Genomic DNA, 16,335 nt, shown 5'->3' with positions numbered 1-16,335 from the left:
AGCCAGCGCGGCGGTGGGCAGGAGGGGTCTGGGGGCTGTTGCCGCTCTGGGAGACCTTCCAGGTGCATGGGCTGCACTGGGCTGTACTGGGCGGCTCCGAGCGGAACCGGGCAGCCCCTCTCAGCACTGGGAAGCACTGGGCAGCCCTGGGCTGCCCTGATCATCGGGTAATAGCGGTCAAGACCGAGTAGTACTGGGCACAATTGGAATGACCGGGCAGCTCCGGACGGCTCCGGGCATTACCGATCAGCACTGGGCACTGGGCAGCACTGCAGGACAGCAGCGGGCAGCACAGAGCAGCGGCATTGCGGAGCCGCAGCGCGTTCCCGGCCTTTCAGGCCCGCGGCGCTCGCCGTAGCGCGGCCGTGGGGCGGGGCGGGGCGCGGCAAGATGGCGGCAGGGGGCGCGGCGGAGGCTCAGGCGCGCTTCGGGCATTCGGTGAAGGGACTGCTGACCGAGAAGGTGACGAGCTGCGGCACCGACGTGATCGCCCTCACCAAGCAGGTGCTGAAGGGCTCTCGCAGCGCCGAGGTGAGCCGCGGGGCGCGCTGGGGGGCGCGGCAGGACAGGCCGGAGGGGCGGGGTGGGGCCGGGCCGCTCCCGTCCCCACCCCTGCTCTCCTGTCCCCACCCCTGCTCTCCCTTCCCTTCTTTCCCCTCCCCTCCCTTCCCTCCGCTTGGCGCTGCCCCTCAGCGCTCCGTGCGTTCCTCTGCCAGTTGCTGGGCCAGGCCGCCAGGAACATGGTGATGCAAGAGGACGCCATCCTGCACTCCGAAGACGTAAGCTGTGTTTGTCTGCTGGGGCAGCCGCGGTTCTGCTGGGCGGCTGCTGTCAGAGGCTTTCATTCTCGATCTTGTTTTCCACAGAGTTTAAGGAAAATGGCCATAATAACCACGCACCTGCAGTACCAGTAAGTATGGACCCCTGGGAATCTGAGCGGAGCCTTTTGTTGATTTTCCTTCTTTGTAATTTGTGATTCAATGATTCTGTAAAGATCTGTGGAGCCACTCCATGCAGGCCCATTTGCCACTTCCCATAGCCGGACACACCCTGGGACTGCGACTGTAGAACTGTTCTAGTGGGAAGGAACCCCTAAAGGCCCTCTGATCCCACTTCTCTGTGCTGAACAGGGACACCTCCGGCGCCATCAGGTGCTCAGAGCCCCTCCAGCCTGACCTTGGGTGTCTCCTTGGATGGGCAACCACCACCGCTCTGGGCAACCTGTGCCAGTGCTTCAGTACTCTCCAGCCCCACCACATCCACTGATATGGATGAGGCTGTTTGGAGTGAGAACTGTGATTTTTTGCTTCCTGTGCGCCATGCACTAGGTCTCCTGTACCTGTGTGTGATGCTGAGAGGGAGAAAAGAGCCACTGCTTTCTGGTCTGGGCATAATCCAGACACATTTGAAGGTTTTGGCCTCCTGAGCTCTCAATCAAGTCCCTTTTCATCAGTATCACACAAAAGCTGTTTCTGAGATTTTTATTTATTTATTTTTTTTCTAATGCTCTTTCCTATCCTTTTTTTCTCTAGGCAGGAAGCGATTCAGAAGAAGTGAGTACCTAACTGAAGAATGCCGGGCAGACATGGGAAGCAGCATGTCAAGGCCAATGGGAAGGCAATGAGTGATTGAGAGAGTAGGGGAGGGGAGAACGCAACTGGAAATTTTTGCAGCTGCCTTTGAAACAGATGCTGGCCCAGCAGGATAAGTTTTCACTGCTGTGAGGATCAGTACTGTGGAGGGCTGAGAATTTGGGTGAAGAGATGATTTATGCTAAGCTTCCATTTGTTTCATTAACATACACAGGAGCACAAAGAGTGAGGTTTGCTTTGAGAGGATAGGGAGTAGGGCTGGGGAGATCCAGGATTTCTTTTTTCTGTAATGTCAGTGCTAAGACTGTTCTGGGTGCTTAAATACAGATCTCACTGTGAACCTCTTCTTATTTTGTCCCTAGTGTGGAGCAGTCATCAAACCTGAGGGACCAGCTGAGTCACTTGCTGAAATGAAGCCTAGCTGAAGGCATTGGACATCTCCACTGGCTGTCCTTTTCCTCCTGGGCCTGGGGCTCAGACCTGTGTCTGGATGGTGCTGAATGCCAGCTGGGATACACACAGAGTGCACATTCCTGAGTGTGCAGGCACCTCTCAGGTGTTCCCATCCACATCTGTATTCAGAACACTCTCCTGATTCCTTACACCTAACTGGAACCTCAGCAGAAACTTCACTTCTACAACAGTTCCTGTGTTCCTTTTCTTATCACATGCAGTGTGAGGTGCTCAGCCTTGTGCCTGTACCTCAGCACCTGCGTTGTTCGGCTGATGGCCCTGTGTTGAAATGGTTTGTCAGCCCAGAATGCGGCATGTGCTGCCCATCCAAAGCCTTTTGTCTGTATGTCCACAGCAGGATGATTTTTCTTCCCATCCCTGCTGAGTCATTAGCTGTCTGCTGTAAGATGATGAAATACCTAACGATCTCCAACAATCGTAGAGCTGGGATTTTTCATACAATATAATTTCTCCTCCACCCTCCCAATGAAGTGTATGAAATAGAGCTGCAGGTTTTAAATACAGAATAACTACAGCTACAGGACCTTATTTAGACACTGAGATGATGGGTGTGCTTTATTTAGGGCATGTTAATCAGTGGGAGCTGAAAGTGGTTGGGTGGGTGTAGAGGTGCTTCAGCGTGGACTGAGGTGCCTGTCACAGAGCAGAATTTTAGAAAGCGTGACTCCGGGCAGGCACCACTGAGCCAGCTGGACATGACTTTGTGAGGATCCTGCTCTGAGCTTATCTTACTTTTTGCTAAGCCAGAATTTGGAATGTCATCTCTTTGCCAGCGCATCTGCGCTGCTTTCGGCCTTCAATTGCATTCCAGTTCTGGCTTGCTCCTCCAGTTCTTGATTAAGCAGCCTTGGTAGTGCTGTGTAGCTGTCAGATTGGGAACGCGTCCAGAGACGTGGCTGGGATGTGGGCAGTGAGGGGCAAAAGAATGTCAGGAGCCTGTGTATTCAGTTCTGCATTGCTCTGTCCTGAGGTCTTAGTGTCTGGGTTCCTGCTTGCTTCTCGGTGAAATGAGGTGCAATCTATAAATACTATGCCTCGTTTTTCTTGAGTCTCTTATCTGGAGCACTTGGAGCACACTGGAAGCACTTGTTTGCCTGAGTGTGCTTTTCATCAGCTGATAGGACAAGAGCATGGATCAGCTTGCCACATTCCTGCAGCGTGGTTTTGCTGATGTGCAGAGCCATATGGCTTTGCCCTTGCTGCTCTTCCAGAACCACTGCCTGCCTGCCTTCAGCTTGCAACGCCCGATCTATGTTTCTGTCGAGGTGTCCAGTGATACTGTTAGCTTTTCCTCTGCACTATGCCTCTGCTCAGGCAAGAACGCAGGAGGGCATGGAGAGGCTGCGGTGATTTGCTTTGTTGTTATAAAAGCTTGGTTTTCTACACCTTAAGTCTGTAATCTTTTCATCTCTTGTGTAAGGTTACCTTGATAGCAGGGGTTGTAGCCTGCACTGTGTGAGGTGACACCTAAACAATGGGGTGCCAGGGGATATTTGTGCCCTGGGGGTTCCTGGTGCTTGGATCAAAGCTGCCCTTTGGAGCAGTTTCCCTGAAGCTTCTTGAGAATAAAAGAGCTGTCCCAGGCACTACCATGCTGCAGCTGTGTGTGCTGCCGGTCACCCTGACCAGTGTGGAACAGCATGGCATACTGCTTCACTCCAGGATCTTCCTGTGGACACTGTCCATGTTGCAGGTGGCTTATTCCCCACCGGAGCTCCCATCTGCAGGGGTTGGAACATCACCCTGTGGTTTCCCTGCGTTTGGGCAAGCAGGAGGTGAGATGGACTGCGCTGTGAGAGGGACAGAGCTGGATGGGAATGGCTGCTGGTGCTGGCAGCAGGCAGGGCTGCATGCTAGGGTTTGAGGCCTGCTGGGAACTGACCTCGGGAGGGAACAAAAGAGCCGGGGCGGAGCGTGGCCAAGCTGCAGCTGGAAGCAGTAAGTCGCACTTCAGGGTGCTGGGCCCTGTCCCGCAGGGGACCCTGGGAGACATTGTGGAAGGAGGATTTGCCGTACAGGGATATCTCTGGCAGGGATGGGTTTGGGGTGTTTCAAATGGGGTGTTGGCAAGGGGTGTTCTTCCCGCCAGGATGCGGGTCTGGGGCCTCCCTGGGGTTGTCAGATGGAGGCAAGGGAAGCGTTCTGGTATTTTGAGGAGGGGCTTTGGGAAGGGCCTGTAGTGGTGCCCGTGCAGTGGCATTGGCACCAGCTCTGTGCTCCTGTTGCTGCAGTGGCTGCCCCGTGCAGGGACTGCGCCCCCGAGGACCGGATCTCCCAGGACCAGATCCACCACGAGGTGCAGGTGAGGGTGTGAGCGGGGGGTTGGGAAGGAGGGCTGAGTGTCAACAGTTTATGGGCTGGTTCGGCCCGGTTCCATGGGGAGCGGGGCGGGGGGAATCCATGGATCCGCGCCTCCGGAAAAAAAGGAAACAGGGGGCCCCAAAATAATTAAAAACAACGGCAACGATCTGAGGAGAAACAAACTAATTTACTGAATACAGTATTGGAATGCAAGATAATACACTATTATACAATATAATCAGAATTGAAGCTAATAAATCAAATATAATGAGAGAGAGAATGTCCAAAAGCTGGATAGGCCTCACCACAACGCTGAGGTGAGATGCACAGTCCAGTTGAGCAGCAGGGAGATGGGAGCAGCACCCACGACGAAGAGCAGGTGAAAAAGAGCCCATCAGGTGAACCCTGCCAGGAGTTAAACCTCCTCTTGCTGACCGCAAAGTCCCCTGGGGAATGTAGTTCTTCTTCTCTTCAGGGCAGGTACCCAGGGCTTGAGCATTAACAGTAAAACTCCCAGTGCCCCACATGAAGTTATGATGCGGAATACCGAAAGCCAAAAATCACAAAAGCATGTCACTGAGTCAAGGCAAAGTTGACACAGGAAAAAGTTCACTGCGGGATCCTGGTGAGAGTGCTAAGGGCAGGTGGCTGCTGCCAGTGGAGTTTTGGAGCAGCATTTTGCACATCTTCATAATGGGGATGGGAAGGGACGAGCAGGTGAAGCTGGGGAGGGTTGGGATGGAGAAACGTGTAATGTTACCCAGATTTATAGCTGCAGAGGGCACTGCTGGCATGTGCAAGCTGCATGACCTCAGGTTGGTGTGTGTGGAGGCACGATGGCCCAGCTTGCTGCAGTCAGGTGGCCCCTGTGTTTCCTTTGCCAGGATTACTATGGCAGAGAGCTGCAGAAGTCAGAGGACCTGAAAACCAACGCCTGCATCACACCGACCAGGCCCGTTCCCAAGGCGGTGAGAGATGCTCTGCAGCGTGTCCATGAGGAGGTGGTGGCCAGGTGAGCCTCACACTTCCCTCCCGTACCACCTCCCACGGACTGCACCCTCACTCAGCCCAAACCCCCCAGGTACTATGGCTGTGGCCTGGTCATCCCGGAGTGCCTGGCATCCTGCCGGGTCCTGGACCTGGGCAGCGGCAGTGGCAGGGACTGCTACATGCTGAGCCAGCTGGTGGGGGAGCAGGGCCATGTCACCGGCATCGACATGACTGAGGCACAGGTATGGCACAGGGCCACCCACGGGATCACCTCGTCCCCACCCTGAGTCGTGCCACACTCCTTCCCTTCCTCCTCCCAGGTCGAGGTGGCAAAAAAGCACATTGCCTATCACATGGAGAAGTTCGGCTACCAAAAGCCAAACGTGGAATTCCTCCAGGGCTACATGGAGAACCTCGGTGATGCTGGGCTGACTGATGAGAGCTATGATATTGTCATGTAGGTACCCTGCAGAGATTGTACTGGATTTGCACCCACATCCCCAAGGGGTCCATTTTGGAACCGATGCTCTTCGACGTCTTTATCAATTATATAAACAGAGGGATTCAGTGCACCCTCAGCAAGTTTGCTGATGACACCAAGATGAGTGGAGCAGTTGATGCAATAGAAGAAAGGGATATCATCCAGAATGGTTTTTAACTAGAAGAGAAGAGATTGAAGTAAGATGTTAGGAAGAAATTCTTTATTCAGAGGGAGGTGAAGCCCTGGCACTGCTGCCCAGAAGCTGTGGGTGCCCCATCCCTGGAGGCATTCAGGGCCAGGTTGGATGGAGCCCTGGGTCCTGACCTGGTGGGAGGAACACAGCCCACCATAGGGGGTTGGAACTGGACGGGCTTTAAGATCCCTCTAACCTAAGCTGTTCTATGATCCTATGTACATTCCTGCTGGACTGCTCACTTCAACAATGTGTTAGGAAATTAAAAACTAGAGGTAGGATCTAAGCTATAGCCTGGGAATATGGAATTTCACTTTTTCATGGTTGAATCTTGCAATGAGTGACGGACTATGTGCAGCTGGTGGTGCTGAACAAAGGTGGTGATGCTGCAAAGAATCTTTGGTGTTCTCCTTCCAGCTCCAACTGTGTGATCAACCTCGCCCCTGACAAGAGGGCTGTGCTTCGGGAGGCCTACCGTGTGCTGAAGGTAGGGAGCCAAGTGGGGCTGGGATGGCTTTGCTGCAGGTGCCTGTTCAGTCTCATCATCTGCCATCCACTTCTTACTGCCTTTCAGCCTGGAGGAGAGATGTACTTCAGCGATGTCTATGCCAACCAGCACCTGAGTGAAGCCATGAGGAAGCACAGGGTGCTGTGGGGTGTGTAGGGCACTGCAACACATGGGATGGGCAGCCTTTGGGTCTGATGTGCATGGTGTCACTGTGCCCATGTCCTTGTCTCAGGAGAGTGCCTGGCAGGAGCCCTGTTCTGGAGAGACTTGTACAGCATTGCCAAGGAGGTGGGTTTCAGCCCTCCGTGCCTGGTCAACGCCAGCCCCATCACTGTCAGCAACAAGGAGCTAGAGAGAATCATTGGTGAGGGTTCCACCATCTCCATTTGGTTATGAGAACTGCACTGGGACTCCGTATACAGTGCCTTTCCCTTGCAGGTGACTGCTGCTTCGTCTCAGCCACGTACCGGCTCTTCAAGGTGCCAGGGAGCAGCTGGGCCGGGCCAGGCCAGGTCATCTACAATGGTGGGATTGTAGGGCATGAGCGAGAGCTGGTGTTTGATGCCAACTTCACCTTCAAGGTATGGGAGGCACATTTGGGCTCCCAAAGATGACACTATGGAAGGTTCAGGTTGGACATTAGGAAAAATCTATTCTCAGGAAGAGCGGTGAGGCATTGGAACAGGCTGCCCAGGGATGTGGTGGAGTCACTGTCCCTGGAGGTGTTCATGAACCGTGAAGATGTGGCACTGGGGGATCTGGTTAGCGGCATGGTCGGAATGGGTTGATGGTTGGACTGGGTGATCCTAGAGGTCTTTTCCAACTCAGTGATCCTAAAATTCCATATAAACCAGGGGAACTGCAAACAGGGCATGGAGAGGAAGTCAGAGCTGTGCAATGTGTTGGGGCGAAGATGGGAGTAGTACGTCCCTGGTGCTACACCAGGTGGTTTGCAGACAGTTGTGGGTGTATCTCCAGGTTTTGGACTGGGCTTTGAGCATCATCTCTCTGGGCAGCTGGGGACCCCTGGGCTGCATGTCCCAGGCTCCGGTCCCATGATGTTTTCCTTTCCCCAGGAAGGAGAAGTGGTGGACGTGGATGCTGAAATGGCTGTGATATTGCAGAGCTCCAGGTTTGCAGACAAATTCCTGATCCAGCGTGGTGGGACTGATGTTGCTGCACCACAAGGCTGCTGTCCTGGGAAGATGAAGGTTGGTAGCTATGTGCTGAGCTCTAGGATGGGGACACTGCTGCTATGTGCTATCACAGGGCTACCCTGAAGTATCAATGGGTGGTCACATGACACAAGGAGGCCCATGTTCTTCTGGGCCCAGCAGGAGCCTGTGGGAGACTGGATGGCACCTGGTGCCTGAGTTTGGGCAACTCTACCCCTTTTGGATTTGCTGAGGTTTATTTTGCGTCCAGAGGGGTTTGTTGTGGCTTGAGAACCCTTCATCCCCTGCACATGTCTATGGGGGACACTGGGACTAGTGGCTGAACCTGCTGGAGGTCTCTATGAGAGATATCTTTCCTCTAGGCAGGCGGTGCCACCCCCAGCTGCCCCTTTCTGCTGCTGTGAGCTTGGCCCTGGCTGACAACCCTGACCCTGCAGCTCCTTTATCTGCTGGCAGCCTCTCCTTGCCCCTTCGTCATCCTTTCAGCCTCAGCTGGCCCAGCTGGGGCTATGAAGTAGGGGTCACTGACAGGCAAAGGAGATAAAGCCCTGCAGCTGTCTGTCCCTGAAACACAGTCTTGCATTTGACTCTTTGGTCCTGTCCAAGCATTTCTCAATTAAAAGCACAGTGAAAGTCCCAGAGAAGCTCTCAGTGTCCCCCTTATGGCATAGCAAAATGAATGGACTGATCAGCTGTTGCCTATGGCCGTTCTGCTAGGGTTTGGAGCAAGTAGTGGGGAAGTGCTGCTACCCCATGGCCTGATCCCATCCCTCGTTGTTCTCTACCCTCCAGGAGAAGATCTGTGACCCCTTCCTGTTGCTGCAGCAGCGGGCAGCCCCAGCTCCTGCCTGTGGTGCTGCCAGGACCTGCGGGCCACAGGGCTGCTGATCGGACAGCGATGTCTCCACAGCGTTGGGAGCGGGGGGGCTGTGGCTTCACCGGAGAGAAAATACAAAGAAATAGTTGAGCAGTGTGGCTGAGCTGGGGTTCGCTTTCTTGCCTGGGGGTGAGGGTGAGCAGCACCTTGGGGACCCCCTAGTGCGGGACGTCTTACCGCCCTGCCCGGCCCCTGCACGGGGAGCGCTGCGGACCAGATGCTGGACGTGAGCTCACAACACATCGAATGCCTGGATCCCACACAGTGCATGCCGGGGCCGGGCAGGGCGGCTCCAAAGGTGGGGGAAGAATCTTTGGGAGCCCGTAGTTCTCAGCCAGCGCTCCTGAGAAGCAAAAGGCGCAGCCTAGCTGCTCTTCTTGTTTTAACCCCCCCCGCGCCGACCTCTGCATTTTCTGCAGCCGGCCCCCGGGCACGGACAGCCCCACCTCCCGCTCCTGGAGCCGGGATTCCAATCCCTGCCCCGTGCGGTGCTGCTGAGCTTTGTTTTTTCCCCGCACTCCATCTAGCGGGGAGCTCCGCGTGCAGCGCAAGCGCTAAGCCTGCAGGTTTGTGCAGGGAAATGCGGCGGTTCTGCAGACCCGGCGCTGCGGCGGCCGTGCTCAGAGTCCTGCAGCCACGGGCCCTGGCTCTGAGCGGCAGTGCCGACCCAGCCCCGACCGAGCTCAGCCATGTGAGCATCCCCACCCCTCGTTGTGCCGTGCGTGTCCGTGCCAGGAGCGGTGCCCGACGGCCGCAAGGAGAGACTTCTGGCACCTGAATGGGGCGACCCACGAGCCTGGAGATGTTCGAGAAACGTGGAGATCTTAGCATCGTATGACCGTTATGGTTGGAAAAGGCTGCTAAACCCAACTATCAGCCCGCTCTGCGCGGTCTCGGCGCTCCGCGGGGGAGGCGGCGAGTGGCCGCCAGGGGGCACTGCGCGACCGCTGAGCAAAGAGAGGCGACGGAGGAGCGGAGCCGGGGAACGGGTAGCGGTGTGTTGTGGGGCGGCGGGATGTGGGTGGAAGGCGGCGGTGGCGGCGGCGGCGGGCGGGAGGACGGACGCCGAGCGGGCCCGTCCTGTTCTGTTTTACCCGCTCCGTCCCGTCCCGTCCCGTCCACGCTCCGCGCGCAGCACGCGCCGGCTCCGACCCGCCGGCCGCTCCGCGCCCTCATTGGTCGCGCCCCTCCGAGGCTCCACCCCTTCAACCCTCGGCCGCGCCGCTATTGGCCGCCTCCTCGCTGCCGGCTCCGCCCCCCATCGCCTGGCGTACACACCGGAGTCACGCGCCCCTCGGGCTGAGGCCGCGGTAGAGGCCGGCGGCAGAGGGCTGGACTGAAGGCCACGCCCCCTTGCCCGCTCGCGGGCGGCGATTGGCTGAGCGCGGCCGAGGCCCCGCCCCCGCGCGGCGGGCGGGGAGGGGCGGGCGGGGCAGCGGCTTGAGGCGGCTCTCGGCTCGGCCCGGCCCGGCAGTCGCCGCCCGTCGGGTCCCGCGGGCAGCCGTGCCCGCCGCCTCGCCCGCCGCCACCGCGCCCGCCGCCGCCACCGCCGCCGCCGGGGGACCGGGGCACGCCGCAGGCGCCGAGCGGCGATGCGGGGCCGCGGCGGCGCCGAGCCCTGACTAAAGATGGCCGCGCTGCCCGGCGGGAACATGGCGGGGGGCGGCCGGGGGGCGCGGGTGGAGCTGCTGCTGCTGCTGCTCGCCGCCTGCCTCGGCCGCCGGCCGCCGGCCTCCGCAGCCGCCGCCGCCGCGCCTCCCGCCGCCTCCGTTCCCTCGGCGGAGGAGACGGTGATCATTGGCCTGCGGCTGGAGGACACGGACGACGTCTCCTTCATGGAGGGGGGAGCGCTGCGGGTGAGCGAGCGGACGCGGGTGAAGCTGCGGGTCTACGGGCAGAACATCAACAACGAGACGTGGTCGCGCATCGCCTTCACGGAGCACGAGCGGCGGCGGGGCGGGCGGGCGGCGGCGGGGGCGGCGGGGCGCGGCGGCGGCGGAGGCGGCGGCGGTTCGGCGGGAGGCGGCGGCGGAGCCCCGCAGCGCTGCGGCATCCGCACGTCGGACATCATCATCCTGCCGCACATCGTGCTCAACCGCCGCACCTCCGGCATCATCGAGATCGAGATCAAGCCCCTGCGCAAGACGGAGAAGAGCAAGTCCTACTACCTGTGCACCTCCGTCTCCGCCGCCGCGCTGGGGCCCGGGGCCGCCGGGAGGATGGTGGACGCCGAGGGGCGGGACGGGCCGCCGCCGTGGGGCGAGACCACCTGGATCTACCACGACGGAGAGGACACCAAGATGATCGTGGGCGAGGAGAAGAAGTTCCTGCTGCCCTTCTGGCTGCAGGTGATCTTCATCTCGCTGCTGCTCTGCCTCTCGGGCATGTTCAGCGGTCTCAACCTGGGCCTGATGGCCCTGGACCCCATGGAGCTGCGCATCGTGCAGAACTGTGGCACAGACAAGGAGAAGAACTACGCCAAGCGCATCGAGCCCGTGCGCCGCCAGGGCAACTACCTGCTGTGCTCCCTCCTGCTGGGCAACGTCCTGGTCAACACCACGCTGACCATCCTGCTGGACGACATTGCTGGCTCTGGGCTGGTGGCCGTGGTGGTCTCCACCATCGGTATCGTCATCTTCGGCGAGATCGTGCCGCAGGCCATTTGCTCTCGGCACGGCCTGGCCGTGGGCGCCAACACCATCTTCCTCACCAAGTTTTTCATGATGATGACCTTCCCGGCCTCCTACCCGGTCAGCAAGCTGCTGGACTGCGTGCTGGGCCAGGAGATCGGTACGGTCTACAACCGTGAGAAGTTGCTGGAGATGCTGCGGGTCACCGACCCTTATAACGACCTGGTCAAGGAGGAGCTCAACATCATACAGGGGGCCCTGGAGCTGCGCACCAAGACGGTGGAGGACGTGATGACTCCTCTCCGAGACTGCTTCATGATAGCGGCTGAGGCTGTGCTGGACTTCAACACCATGTCTGAGATCATGGAGAGCGGCTACACCCGCATCCCTGTTTTTGAGGGTGACCGCTCCAACATCGTGGACTTGCTCTTCGTCAAGGACCTGGCTTTTGTGGACCCTGACGACTGCACTTTGCTCAAGACCATCACCCGCTTCTACAACCACCCGCTGCACTTCGTCTTCAACGACACCAAGCTCGACGCCATGCTGGAGGAGTTCAAGAAAGGTGGGCTCACGGCAGGGCAGGAGGTGTGGGTGCTGCGGGGGGCGGTGAGAGGACGTGCTTCTGCTATCAGCCAGCTTCTTGAGCCAGAAGGCTGATGTGGGGCTGGTAGATGGTATGTGCCCCCGCCTCTTTTCCCCACTCCTGGGATGTGTGTGTGGGCACTGTGCCAGGCACTTTTTTTGTTCTTTTTTTTTCCACTCATCTGCCCATCGTGGCGGGAACTGCTGACGTGAATCTGCAGCCGTTGCTCGGCCACATCTCTCCATGCTTTTTCAGCTGGCCAGGCAAGAGGAGCAGGTGGGCTGCTGGTGCAGGTTGCTCCTCTCTTTGCTGCTTAGTGTGCACACGTGCTGAGATAAACATGGCATTCCCACTCCATTCATAGGCTCGGCTGGCCGCCTTCAGCCCTGCGGTTGTGCTCCTGTTATGATGATTGATGCTTTGATCTGGTGACTCAGGCAGTGTCGGTGCTTTGCAATGTATTTGAGTGCACCTGTTTGTGTTGCATTTTGGGTCATGGACTTTCTTACCTAGGCTCTCCCTTGCCCTGAGGACCATACTCAACTGAGCGAAGAAATACCTTTCTGCATCTTTGGTGTAGCATCTGTATTTGTAGCTTCATAACAGGGTCGAGTCTTTCCATTCTAATTGCAGTGAGCGTTGGCTTGGCAGATGTCTTAATTGTTATGAGGTTTTGCTTATGAGAAAACAGAAAAACACTTTTTCTCCTCAGTTTGGAACCTGCACCTCTCTGCGAGCCAAAAAGCAATTCAGGCTGTAAAAGAAAAGCGTTTGAAAAGAAATAGGGAGATTTGAAACAGATGGGATGTCTGCAGACTCCCATGCTGGATGATGGGAAGTGAGGTGAGCTCAGAGCATTGCACTGTTGAGCAGCGTGGTTCTGGGGAGATGATCCAAATAGCTGCATTGGCACAGCGAGGTTAATGGGAAATATCTGAATTTGCCTTGTATCACGCTCAGGAGTTACCTGGAAAAGAGCTCTGTACATTTGGTAGATGGTCTTTCTAGTTAACAAAATTCAATGACCACCTATGTTTCCAGGTGCTGTTTGGTCCGTGCACCGGGCTGCGACAGCATGGTGTTTGGTCTGTTCCTTCCTTCTTAACTCAGGGTGGGGGATTTCAGGGTTATGCTGTTGGTTTCCTCTTTCTCCTCTCACTTTCACAGATGGAAGGCAAATGTACTGCAGTTTTACTGTTTAACTCCTTCTGCCTCAGTCTAATGGTGGGGAAATGCTACTCTGCATCAGAGCTGTTGGGCGGGAGAGGTGGGAGAGCCTCGCCTGTGGTTTCAGTGCTGCACGATCTGCAGCTGGGATCTGGGAACCTCAGCTATGTCACCTAACTGCTGGCTGGTGGAGTGCATTTTGCTGTGTGTGCAGTCATGGTGTTTGTTCCCCTCCGTTATTCTGACTCCACACAGCACAATGTGGTTCTGAGCCTGTAGCCAGACTCAGTGTGTCTAAAGAAATGAATGTTACATGGGATGCTTTACTCCTTGATTGAGGGAAGTGAAGTACTCCTGTATGTTAGAGTCCTTTTGTTTAATAGCTGGCAGAACCAGATAAGCATTTCAATCCTGGAGTTGTGGCAGAGCCAGATATGCCTCCTTTTAGGTTCTGAAATTTGTGCTTAAAACAGGCTTTGTAATTCCCCTGGGCTGCTGGGAGCTACAGACCAGAGGATGCTCTCACTGATAGTCAGAGAACTTCCCCTGCTGCACCAGGACACTTCCCAGCAGCACAGGTTTAGGACAGCTTACCAATGCGTGTGCCCTCCTGCGTTCTGTAGGGGTGGCTTAATTCAGGGTACTTCAATCCTACCCAGCATTTACTCCCCAACAGCTATGCTGGTGGGTCTGCATCAACAAGCCCTGGGGTTAGGATGAGCTCTGTCTTAACTGGTTTCTCTTTAAACAAGCAGATACTGTGGTAATAAATGGCTTCCTTTGTCCTTTGAAATGAATGTAAATAACTGATAGCTTGCTTGATCTGGCATAGCGCAGTGTCTTTTGCAAGAGTTCTTCAAACTTTCTTCTTCAGAGCAACCTTGCCAAATTCCCGTGAGAATGTACAAATTAAGGGTGAGAATCAAATTGCACGCTGCTCTCTCGTACAGCGTTGGAAATAAATAAGCTTACAGTTGTTAATCACCCTTTTCCCACCATGCTGACCTTCCACTGCCTGCTTCAAAGCCCTGGGTGCTGCCCAAGGGCCTTCACTGCTGTCAGTGCGGCGGGCAGCTCGTGGGATGGTGTTGCTGTCACTGAAATGCTTCTGTCTGATCAAGGGAAGAGGCTTTTCTTAAACAAGTTTGGAAATGAGCTGAGCGGGTGGGGTTATGAAGCGTACTTTTGGGGCAGGAACAAAATATTTTTAACCCAAACATAGGATGGAGGCTCACGAGGAGGAGGTGAAGAGCCAAGCACGGCAGGATAGATGTCCTTACACTGCTGTGGAGGATGGAGCTGCTAATTCTGTACTTGTCCTGGTGCTTGGGCAGGGTGGGGGGAGGGTTTGGTGGTGAGCCTGTTCTTCATGTTCTTTGCCCACAACTGCAAAATGAATATATGTTTTACTTCTACGCTGCCAGGCAAGAAACTTAATTTTGAGAGAGCCGCCGCACATTCCCATTCCCTTGCTGCTCTAATCTCTTCAAGTATGAATAAACATGATTTCTGAAGCAGTCCGCAGAAACGCTTTTCTTCTAGAAAGCATTGTTTATTTTAAAATAAATAAAAAGCTGTTGAAAGTGGAGCAGTTTTCTATTCCTGTGGACAGACCTCGAACTCTTAGCAGCACTGATAAGTCCATCTGCCAGTGAGCTGTGCAGGCTGGGTGTACGGCTCGAATCCGACCCATTCAGCTCCAGTTTAAAGCAAAAAAGTACAAGGGACCCTTCAGCTTAGGCAAGGGCGTGCAGTGAGCAAAGTCAAGCAGTTCAGAGATGCGTCTCTTTGGTCTGCCATCGTCTCCAGGATCAGTTAGCATCCAGTTCCTAAGGTGCAGCAAGGAGTGTCTGAACAGCGGAGTCGTTTTTGGGAAGAAGCTGAAGGCTATCTGCACTGGTCTCTTTCCCCTGCTGATCAGTGTCTGGGCTTTTTTTCCCTTTTGTCAGTTTTCCTAGGGCTCTGTTCAAATGTTCGCTGGCACTTGCTCGTAGTGTTTTTCACTGGCAGATCTCTGCGTGTGTGAGCCCAAATCCAAAGCATTCTATTTCTAGCTCCCTGCATGCCACAGCTACAAGAATTCTGCTTGAAAAGCCTTGTGTTGTAATACTAATATTTTAAGATTGGCCCACTTTCTACGAGCCATTGTACAGCTGCTCTCCTGGTGGCCTGGACAGCTTCAACGTGCAGGAGTTTCTCAGCCGTGCTCCTTCTTATCTGTCCTTGCAGACCTGGGGACTTGGAGCCATGTGTTTTGATTTCATTTATCTGCCTCCTCTATTAGGTTATAATAAAAGATCAGAGTTAATAACCTATTACAAAGAAGCCGTGGTGACTCTGCAGCAGTTCTGAGCTCTTATTTTCTGAATCACATGGCAGCCTTGAGGAAATTCCTAGATTCCTTATTAAAATTATCATCAACTGGACCAGAAAAGATTTTTCTTCCCTAAAACCTTGTCAGATTTACTTGATGATCTTTTCATCATGCTCTGTTGATCTTGCATCATCTGTTTTTTTAATAGTGTGCATGTTTAGCGTGAATGTAGGACCTCGCCTGTTTCTTTTCCAGTTCCTACCCTGCTCGCAGGAAAGCTACAGGAACCAGAAGCATAAGACCCTTACTTTTAATGGGAACAGAGGGGAATGCCCAGATGTATTTACTCCTCTTTTGAGTACACAGGGGATCATTTTGGCAGCAGGTGAGACAGTGAGCGGTTGGTAGCCCCCAGACCCAAAGCTCAGCATTGCTGCTGTTCTGATCTGAGTTCTTTCTGCTGAAGGTCACTTACCTTTCTGGTACTAGTCAAACCCACATTTTTAGGTGGCTGCTTTCCTGGTCCCTTTCAGGTGTTATGGATTTCCATCCTGGTGAGTCCAGGCTTCCCATAAATGTCTGCGGTTTACCATGACACATAAGTAACCTTTATGTCACAGAACTGAATTGTTTTCTGCCTCATCTACCAGGCTGTCTGTCCCTGAAGCTGTTTCTCTATTTAGGCTATGACTGTAGCGTTACCAGAAGAAGAGAGTACATAAATCCCTCCTGGAATTATCTAAGATATGTAAAATACCTTCTTGGAAAACAATGTTGTTTTCAAGGTTGCTTTGCTAATAAAAGGCATCTCCCCCGATCCTTCTGGGAGAATTCACATAAAACAAAGGGCATTGAGGTCCAGCATGGAGACTTCATGCGTGAAGAGGATAGGGGAACGGTAGGTGGGATGGAATTTGCCCACCAAGATCCAGAAGACTTAGCCTGATGCACCTGCAGATTTCTTCCCTGAACAGAAAATTGTGTGTGTGTGTGGGGGGGCTGCCATGTGACAGAGGCTTCTTGGCTGCCTAACAGCGTGGCACCCAC

General features: G+C 55.1%; 3 protein-coding genes across 7 annotated transcripts in view; all 3 read left to right on the top strand.

The window, feature by feature from the left end:
• Nucleotides 1-377: 377 nt before the first annotated feature.
• Nucleotides 378-3,457, top strand: BORCS7 (BLOC-1 related complex subunit 7). 2 transcript variants are annotated; one of them, XM_052677291.1, is made up of 5 exons: nt 378-531; nt 717-779; nt 867-910; nt 1,533-1,553; nt 1,955-3,457. In XM_052677291.1, exons 1-5 carry the CDS (start codon nt 391-393, stop codon nt 2,004-2,006), a joined length of 321 nt encoding a protein of 106 aa, XP_052533251.1. In that variant the 5' UTR covers nt 378-390; the 3' UTR covers nt 2,007-3,457. The 2 variants fall into 2 exon arrangements, with proteins under 2 accessions (XP_052533251.1, XP_052533250.1); XM_052677290.1 differs by having other exon boundaries at nt 717-910.
• Nucleotides 3,458-3,572: 115 nt separating this feature from the next.
• On the top strand, nt 3,573-8,687 carry AS3MT (arsenite methyltransferase). Of its 2 annotated transcripts, XM_052677279.1 has the most exons (11): nt 3,573-4,004; nt 4,298-4,368; nt 5,252-5,379; nt 5,449-5,599; nt 5,678-5,814; nt 6,449-6,518; nt 6,606-6,687; nt 6,772-6,903; nt 6,978-7,120; nt 7,616-7,750; nt 8,507-8,687. In XM_052677279.1, exons 1-11 carry the CDS (start codon nt 3,878-3,880, stop codon nt 8,600-8,602), a joined length of 1,272 nt encoding a protein of 423 aa, XP_052533239.1. In that variant the 5' UTR covers nt 3,573-3,877; the 3' UTR covers nt 8,603-8,687. The 2 variants fall into 2 exon arrangements, with proteins under 2 accessions (XP_052533239.1, XP_052533238.1); XM_052677278.1 differs by lacking the exon at nt 3,573-4,004 and having other exon boundaries at nt 4,016-4,368.
• A 1,517-nt stretch (nt 8,688-10,204) lies between these two features.
• The window catches only part of CNNM2 (cyclin and CBS domain divalent metal cation transport mediator 2), a 102,572-nt gene continuing 96,441 nt past the window's right edge, over nt 10,205-16,335 (top strand). For 2 of the 3 annotated variants that reach the window (XM_052677263.1, XM_052677262.1), the window contains exon 1: nt 10,229-11,786. In XM_052677263.1, the coding sequence (XP_052533223.1) occupies nt 10,244-11,786 (1,543 nt within the window). In that variant the 5' untranslated portion in view covers nt 10,229-10,243. Of the gene's footprint in view, nt 11,787-16,335 lie in introns of all 3 variants that reach the window. The other variant, XM_052677261.1, reaches the window with a different exon arrangement.

This window comes from Tympanuchus pallidicinctus, unplaced genomic scaffold (assembly GCF_026119805.1).
Source record: "Tympanuchus pallidicinctus isolate F22 unplaced genomic scaffold, pur_lepc_1.0 scaffold16, whole genome shotgun sequence".
In the NCBI taxonomy this organism is placed as follows: Eukaryota; Metazoa; Chordata; class Aves; order Galliformes; family Phasianidae; genus Tympanuchus; species Tympanuchus pallidicinctus.
Note: the sequence above shows the minus strand (reverse complement) of the source record. Positions and strands in the feature narration are given on the sequence as shown.

What these genes read in the sequence shown, in the direction of transcription:
- BORCS7 (XM_052677290.1), top strand. Translation starts at nt 391, where the DNA reads ATGGCGGCAGGGGGCGCGGCGGAGGCTCAGGCGCGCTTCGGGCATTCG. An exon ending in AGGGCTCTCGCAGCGCCGAG is followed by an intron (nt 532 to 716) that starts GTGAGCCGCGGG and finishes TTCCTCTGCCAG; the next exon opens with TTGCTGGGCCAGGCCGCCAG. An exon ending in CAGGAAGCGATTCAGAAGAA is followed by an intron (nt 1,554 to 1,954) that starts GTGAGTACCTAA and finishes TTTTGTCCCTAG; the next exon opens with TGTGGAGCAGTCATCAAACC.
- AS3MT (XM_052677278.1), top strand. Translation starts at nt 4,102, where the DNA reads ATGGGTTTGGGGTGTTTCAAATGGGGTGTTGGCAAGGGGTGTTCTTCC. An exon ending in ATGCCAACTTCACCTTCAAG is followed by an intron (nt 7,121 to 7,615) that starts GTATGGGAGGCA and finishes TCCTTTCCCCAG; the next exon opens with GAAGGAGAAGTGGTGGACGT. An exon ending in GCTGTCCTGGGAAGATGAAG is followed by an intron (nt 7,751 to 8,506) that starts GTTGGTAGCTAT and finishes TCTACCCTCCAG; the next exon opens with GAGAAGATCTGTGACCCCTT.